Here is a 7500-nt window from a genome sequence, read left to right on the forward strand (position 1 = left end):
TTGATGTTCAAAAATAAGAAAAAAAAAAAGAAAAAAAGAAAGACGACGAAGAAGAAAACGGCTTCTATAATTTGCGTTTTAGATGGAGAGCAATATAAAGAGATATCAAGGCCGAGAGCCATCAAAAGCCTTTCCCCCTCCCCGCATGAAAGCTCCTCTCAAACACTTTAAGAGAGATTTTTAGAAGCTCGACAAGGATCCTAGAAACATTAAAACAGAAGTCGATTTTAAATGTGCACATTGAAATGCACAGAGCCGCTTACTACGTGGACTTGCACTTGAGGTCAAGTGACGGACGGATTGTATGCTTCTCCATAATAATATTAATTAAACAATTTGCATGCTAATAAGGTAACAATTATCAGGGCTTCTGTTGAAAGATTCAGGTTATTACAACACGCCAATCTGGAGGCCAGGGGTCAGGGAGTGAGAGGCGAGAGAAATTTCAACTCAAATTAACATTCTGTCAGCTCCAGAAAATGGGATAAATAAAGTCGAATTAATTCATTATAATAAAGAGAGGGAGAGAGAGAAAAGTCCCCCCTCTCTTGTTCTGTGCTGGATTGATTACCATTCTGTATTCAGAAACACGTCCCGCTCGCATTCCTCTCCTGAAATCCGACAGAAAATGAGGCATTTATTGCTACAGGCAAAATTTGGTCCAGTGGACACAGTTTACATTTAGTATTTATAGAGAAAGAAATTAAATTATGGTGAAAAGTGAAGCCCTTGACCCCAGAATTAATACCAACCCCATCATTTTCTTATTTCTGTTAGGGCTGTGTAGTCCAAATTCAAGCTACCTTTTAGCTCTAAGCAGAGGCAGGGAGACCATAATTAAACTAATCTATAGGGGGGAGGGAGGGAACAGCAATAATACAGCAGTATATTGTATGGCATTCAATTAGGTGAATAAATACAGCTCCGGACAGACAGCATAGATTAGAGGGTCGACTTCCTTTTTATTTCAATTTTAACTTCCCCCTCTCTCATACCCACACAAACCAGCGCTAGGAAATGGATCATCTTGACTGGATATTTTATAACTGGAAAATCTATTTGTATGTTTTCCAGAGATAAAGTGTCTCTCCCTCTTTCCCCTTCCCTTCTCTCTCCTTTTTACTTCCTACCTATTTTTATTTCTTTCCCTTTCTCACCCCACCGTGCCCACCCCCCGGCTCCAAGGATTTAATTCCTCACGAACCTCCCAGGAAGATTTAAAGAGTTTCCCCTGTCTGATTTCCCGGCCCGGCCCTTTCCCTCTCCTCTTTGTTAAAGGCAAACGCTGCTTCTCCCCTCGCCCCTCTTCCCACCTTCCCCGGGGCCGGGGGGGCCCTCCCGGGGGTCGCCAGGTTGGGTCCCCCCGGCGCAGGGGACAGCCAACTCGGGTCCAGCAGGCTCGGGATGGGAGGGGCTGGGAAGTGCCCCCTCTTCCTCTCTCCTGGGAGCTTGGGAAGTGTTTCTCTAACCGGGAGAGGGCACAAAACCGAGGGTCCCCAGCCCCGCGCTTTGCCGGAGAACCGTCCCTTAAATTATTCACCGGGGGGATCTATCAATGTTTTATCTGGGTGAAAACTTCTATGGAGACGTAATTTAATTAGGATCAGTTTGGCGGCTGTTTGGGAGCTGTGGATGACTGGCGGGATGAAGCCTGGGGTTTGCGATGGGCTGCTCTAGCGGAGAAGGGGGGGAATGGGAGCGATGTAGGGGTGGGAACTTTGTTTGGGTTTGATTTTTAGAAATTAGTAGTAGTAGTAGTTTTTGGCCTCCTCTTTAGTGATCAGAGGCTGCTTCTGGTGGTGGCTGCGCTCACAATTCAAAGGTTGTGGTTACTGCTGGAGAGGGGGGTGTCTGTGGCCGAATCGATAGGAGATTGCATTAATTATGATTTCGATTGATATGCTCAAATCTCCTCCTAAACGCTGCAAACGGCTCTTCCTTTTTCATTTTTTTCTCCTTCCTTTCCTTCTCCCCCCCATTTTTCCCCTCTGCCCCCCTCCCCTCTCCCCTGTTATAGAGCCGGAGAGGAGATGAAAAGGCTTGTAGTTTTAAATTCAATGTGACAGCTCTGGAAAGAGCGGATGATGAATCTCCTATTATTGGATCAGTCTATTTGCCGCTCAATGTCTCTCTGTAATTGGAGCAACATCACTTTAAAGGTTCAGAGAGTAGAGCATTTCTGGTGAAAAATCCCCACAACACGCTGGTGAATGTTTTAAAGGGAAATCTATTAGTGATTTGGCGAGGGGAGGGGACAAGGGGGAAGAGGGTGGGTTGGAGGGGTGGGGGGGGAGGCTGTGTGTGTGTAACTCTGACTGTTTAGTATTTAACCGGGTATCAGGCAGATCCGCGCGTTCCCGTCCGCCCCCCCCTGCCCGCCGCACCCCCTGCCCGCCCGGCCCCCGCCGCCCTCCTCGGGCTGGAGTTCGTATCAAAGCCCCCCTCGTCGTGTTGTGACAGCTCTGATATTGTTTATTGAGGCTGGATGTCAGGTATAATTAGCAATCGATATGGAAAACGTTTGCTCCCCACACTGGCACGTCTCTGACGTCAGGACCGATTAACGTTTCTTATTGGTCCCAAATTCCCCCAGCCTGAGCTAATTATTGGGAGCCTGATGTTGATAAAGTTAAAGCGCCCGGCGCCCTACAGCATGAGCCCCTCGCCGCGCCGCCTCCTCCGCCAGCAGCACCCCCGGCCCCAGCCGCCCCGCCGCCAGCGCCCCCAGCCCCGCCGGCACCCCCCGCCCTAGAGCCGCCCCCATGATGGACAGCCGCATCCTGGAGCATCCTCATGCCCAGTTCGGGGGGATGGTGGGCTTCCCTTACCCGCTCGGGCACCACCACGTCTACGAGCTGGCCGGGCACCAGCTGCAGTCGGCGGCCGCCTCCGTGCCCTTCTCCATCGATGGATTACTGAGCGGCTCCTGCGCCGCCTCTGTGGTCAACCCGGCGCCGCTGATCCCCTCCGGCTGCGGGGTGAGCGGGGACAGCCAGCCCTTCAAGCTCGCAGGTAGGAGCGGCCCCGAGTCGCGTGTGTCCCCCCGCCCCCCCACCCCGCCACCCGACCGTCGCTCCCCGCCCGGAGCGTGTCAGCGCGGAGGAAGAACAGCACCGCACCCCTGTAGCCTCACTGTCCTCATCGACGAATTTTGGGGTGTCTCGGGGGTGAGGGTAGGCGGCTGTGCTGGCCCCCCGAGGGGGCGGACGGCCCCGGTCCGAGCGCCGAGAGCATTCCCCGCTCCCACCGGCGCAGGGCCACGCGTGTGCCCTGAACAATAGCGGGCCCGGCCCGGTGCCTTCCCCCAAAGTTCATCGTGCGGCAGCTCGGATCATACCACTAAAAGATAATAATAATAAAGATAATAATGGGAATCACTGGGGTTTGGGGAATGAAGAGCGGTAATAATTATTTTCTAATACGATTTAACCAAATGGAAGCGTTCTCCCGCCTTCCCTCCCCACCGGCCTGTGGCACCGCTATTGTTCAGCTACTAAAACACCCCCAACATCCTTCTGGTTAAGCCTGGAGCTGCCCCACACTGCACCTCAACTAAACACAAATTATAATTATTATTATTATTACAATTATTATGATTTTTCTTAATTTCCACACCTGGCAAAAAACGTTAGGGGAGGTGCAGGCGGGGCTGAAAATCCCCAGCCTGGAGCTGTACGTACTCGGAGAGGCTGCGAACATCCCAGCCCCACGCCCGCCCGTGCTCGGGGGACTGCGGGAGGCCCAGGGGCCGCCCCGCACCCGGGGTCCCGCGTGGAACGGGGTCGTGAGCTGTGACCCACGCAGGTGCTCCGGAGGGGCTGGGGAAGGGAAAGGGGGGGGGGGGAACTTTTAATTTTTTTTTTTTTTAATGAAACCTTTGGTGGTTGGAGCAAATATTGGAACTTCTCTCTCTCTCTCTGCCAGCTGAGTGCCTGTGGAGAGCTTCCTTCAGGAATAAATGTTCTGTAAAGTACATTTTCGGAGGAGGCGAGGGCAGATCTGGTTCCTCCCCATTTTTAGCGCAGGTGTGTGAATAATCCCGCTCTTTTACCAACGCTACCGAGCACAAAAGTTAAAAGGCTCCTGTGAATGGCAGGGAGGGGGGGAGAAGGCCTGTCTCCCAGGGACCTGAAGGTATTTCTGCTTTTTCAGACTCGGGTGACCCGGACAAGGAAAGTCCTGGCTGTAAAAGAAGACGAACCCGCACCAATTTTACTGGCTGGCAGCTCGAGGAGCTGGAAAAGGCGTTTAATGAGAGTCATTACCCGGACGTGTTTATGCGAGAGGCTCTGGCTCTCAGGCTAGACTTGGTGGAGTCCAGAGTGCAGGTAAAAAACGTGTCCCCCATCCTTTCCCACCCCCTCCCCGCTGTCTCCATGCGCCGAGCAGTCCCCGGGGAGGCCCCTCGGACCCTGCTCCGGGACGGGCCCTGTGCGCTTGGGCCGCAGCCCCGCGCCTCCCGGCCCTTTTGTTCCCTGCCTTGCGCTGCTGCTTGCTGTCTTATTTTATCATTATTATTATTATTATTATTATTATTATCACTATCACTACCCTATTTTTTTTTAAATCTTGCAAAACGAGAAGAGTAGTAACCCAGCCTGGCTTCCCTTAACATTTTTAGTGTGATTTTCCACTGTAAACATTTTTCTTAAATGAGTCAAGGGCGAGAAAATTAGCATGCAAATATGAGGCTTAATCACGGGCCAGGGTATGCTGGAGAATGTCAATAAAGCTCGTAGATGCATCGAAAGCAAGTGAAACTTGTAAAACTTAATTTTAACGAGCTGCTCAGGCCCTCGGCGGTGCGGGATGGGGATGGGAAGCACCCATCTGTTTCAGTGGATCTTCCAAAAAATAAATGGGAAGTGGATGGGGGGATACGGGGTGGCTGTTGGATCTCGGGATGCTGTTTAGTGCCGCGGTGGCTGCGAGCGGGCGGCGAGGCCGAGCTGCGGCCCCGCATCTTGCCGGAACCCGCGGCCGTGCGGGGGCGGCTTCGCTGGGCTGCGTGTGCGGAGAATGCGTCCTTAAATCCACCCCGGGAGTCGGGGACGGGCCCCCCGGGATGAGGCAGCGCCGTTGTCCGCGGTTCCTCCATAGGCTTTGCTTCACCGTGTCCTTCCAGCCGCTTTCCCTGCCGCGCCGGCTCCCAGAGCCGCCTCTCGCCGTGCTCGGGGAGCCTGCGGAGCCCGGCCGGGGGAAGGAGCCGGCATCGGGCACCGGTATTGGCGCGGTGCTCCCGAGCTGGGGTCATGGTCCGGCCGGGACAGGCGCTGCCAGCAGCCCCGAGGGAGCGAGGAGGGACGCATGTGCCCACGGGCTGCGGGAACACCGGGGACCTGCCAAGGCAGGCAGGAGCACGGCCGGAGCAGAGAGGTTTTATTTTCAGTTATCCCCTATGATCTATCTATAACAAACCCAACCAAACCCCATTTTGGGCTGAACCAACTCCTCTGCTCCGGCTCCCGGGAGGGGCTCGAGGTCCGAACTCCGCACGTCTGGGCGAGGCACCGTCCGTCGTGTCCCCCCCGCACCCCCTCACTTCCAGCCGTTTATTGTGCTGTGTTTATCGCATTTTGCGTGCTGCTGCGGGGGAATCGGGCCAGCGATCGGTGCTTCTGCACCCCTCGGCCACAGGGAAAAGCTGGGGGGCTGTGGAATCCCATCTCCTCCTCGTGGCAGCGGTTCGGGCAGGGTGCAGCGTGTGTGTGCGTGAGTGTGCACCCCCTTCTTGCTTTTTGTTTTTTTCCCTACGCTTTTAAAGAAGTGTGGATATCTCTTCCTACCCCCTCCCCTGCTCTCCGTTTCTCAGAGGCCCCGGTCCTGGAAGGGGGCTGCCGGCACCTCGAAGGGGTGGACGAGGGAGGCCTGAGCAGCGCTTCTCCCCTCCGCCCCCTCCCTCCGCCCTGGCCACCGCGGGGGGCCGGTGCGCTGGGTGTTAATTGCTTCTCGTTGTTCGGTGTGTAGGTCTGGTTCCAAAACCGCCGGGCCAAATGGAGAAAGAAAGAGAACACGAAGAAGGGCCCGGGGCGGCCGGCTCACAACTCTCACCCCACGACGTGCAGCGGGGAGCCCATGGACCCCGAGGAGATCGCCCGGAAGGAGCTGGAGAAGATGGAGAAGAAGAAGAGAAAGCACGAGAAGAAGCTACTCAAAAGCCAAAGCCGCCACCCGCACTCTCCCAGCGCCCTCTCCCTCCACAGCACGCCCAGCTCCGACAGCGACAGCGGCGGCGGGGGAGGCCTCTCGCCCGCCCCGCCTGAGGCCAAACCCCGCGGGCAGCCCCCGCCGCCCCATCCGCCGCTCTCCGCCGCCGCCGCCCCCTCCGAGCCGCCCCCCGGCACCTGCGACCAGACGGCCGAGCCCTTCTACCCCAGCCAAAGAAGCGGGAGCGGGCGGCTCCAGCGCCCGCCCGACAAGGACTGCGCGGCCGCCCCGTCGGGGGACGGCAGCGGGGGCGCGGGGGGGCCCCGCGGCGCCGGCAGCTTCCACAAGCTCAACCCGTTCAGCGTGGAGAGCCTCCTCTCCGACTCACCGCCCCGCCGCAAGGCCGCCCCGGACTTCCCCAGCCTGCCCCCCTGCGCCCCACGCACCCTCATCGGCAAAGGACACTTCTTGCTCTACCCCATCACCCAGCCCCTGGGCTTCCTCGTCCCGCAGACCGCCCTCAAGGCCAGCCCGGGCCCCGAGGCCGGCCAGCCCCCCCGGGACTCCCCGCTGCCCGCCGCCAACCCCGGCCCGCCCGGCTGCGGCGCGGAGCCGGCGCCCGCGGGTGCTCAGCCCGGCCCCGGCTCCACGGACACGGCGGCGACCGCGGCGGGGTCGGGGCCCCCCGCGCCGGCCGGCGCCTCGCCCCGCTCCGCGGCCGCGCACGGTGACCCGGCGGCGGCCGCCCCCGCGGAGGGCGGCAGCTTCCCCCGGCCCGAGTCGCCGGTCCGGGCGCGGGACGCCAGCACAGCCAGGGACAGATCGGACTGCGGCCACGCCGACGGCGAGGAGGTGGACATGGACTGACCGGGCGGCCAAAACGAAAAAAAAAAAAAAAAAAAAAAAAAAAAAAGAAACAAAAGTAAAATAGAACAAAAAAAAAAAAAAAAAAGAGCAAAAATAAAACAGCCGAGAACGTCACCGCCACCCCCCGCGCCCGTCACCCGTGAGAAACGGGGGGAAGCGCTTCCCCGCTCACCCCACGCACGCCGCGCCCGCAGCTCGCGGGAGGCGGCGGCACAGCCGAGGCAGCGGCTCTTCGTCTCCCTAGAGTTTATCACAGGTCGATTCAGGTGATCAGTTAGAGCTTTTTGGGTTTTATATTTAAAGGGAAAAAAAAAAAAGAAAATGGGGTAAAAACAAAAAAAAAAAAAAAACAAAAAAAAAAAAGGAAAATTGTTTGTTAAGGCTTAGCAGCAGCTGGACTTTGTGGTGTGACAAACTGTACCGCGACAACAACGGAACTCCTCAGAACCCTTGTAAAATGCAAAAATGTCTAAGAATATTTATATA

General features: G+C 56.6%; 1 protein-coding gene across 2 annotated transcripts; it reads left to right on the top strand.

The window, feature by feature from the left end:
- Nucleotides 1–2392: 2392 nt before the first annotated feature.
- UNCX (UNC homeobox) lies at nt 2393–7116 on the top strand. Of its 2 annotated transcripts, XM_068207031.1 has the most exons (4): nt 2871–3012; nt 3925–4025; nt 4153–4328; nt 5968–7116. In XM_068207031.1, the coding sequence occupies exons 2-4, from the start codon at nt 3959–3961 to the stop codon at nt 7012–7014; spliced, it is 1290 nt and encodes a 429-aa protein (XP_068063132.1). In that variant the 5' UTR covers nt 2871–3012; nt 3925–3958; the 3' UTR covers nt 7015–7116. The 2 variants fall into 2 exon arrangements, with proteins under 2 accessions (XP_068063131.1, XP_068063132.1); XM_068207030.1 differs by lacking the exon at nt 3925–4025 and having other exon boundaries at nt 2393–3012.
- Nucleotides 7117–7500: the final 384 nt, after the last annotated feature.

Source organism: Anomalospiza imberbis, chromosome 16 (genome assembly GCF_031753505.1).
Source record: "Anomalospiza imberbis isolate Cuckoo-Finch-1a 21T00152 chromosome 16, ASM3175350v1, whole genome shotgun sequence".
NCBI classification, from domain to species: Eukaryota; Metazoa; Chordata; class Aves; order Passeriformes; family Viduidae; genus Anomalospiza; species Anomalospiza imberbis.

Excerpts from the sequence above, each read along its gene's own strand:
- UNCX (XM_068207030.1), top strand. The coding sequence starts at position 2,763 with ATGATGGACAGCCGCATCCTGGAGCATCCTCATGCCCAGTTCGGGGGG. Across the intron at positions 3,013-4,152 it reads CCAGCCCTTCAAGCTCGCAG|ACTCGGGTGACCCGGACAAG; the intron begins GTAGGAGCGGCC and ends CTGCTTTTTCAG. Across the intron at positions 4,329-5,967 it reads TGGTGGAGTCCAGAGTGCAG|GTCTGGTTCCAAAACCGCCG; the intron begins GTAAAAAACGTG and ends TTCGGTGTGTAG.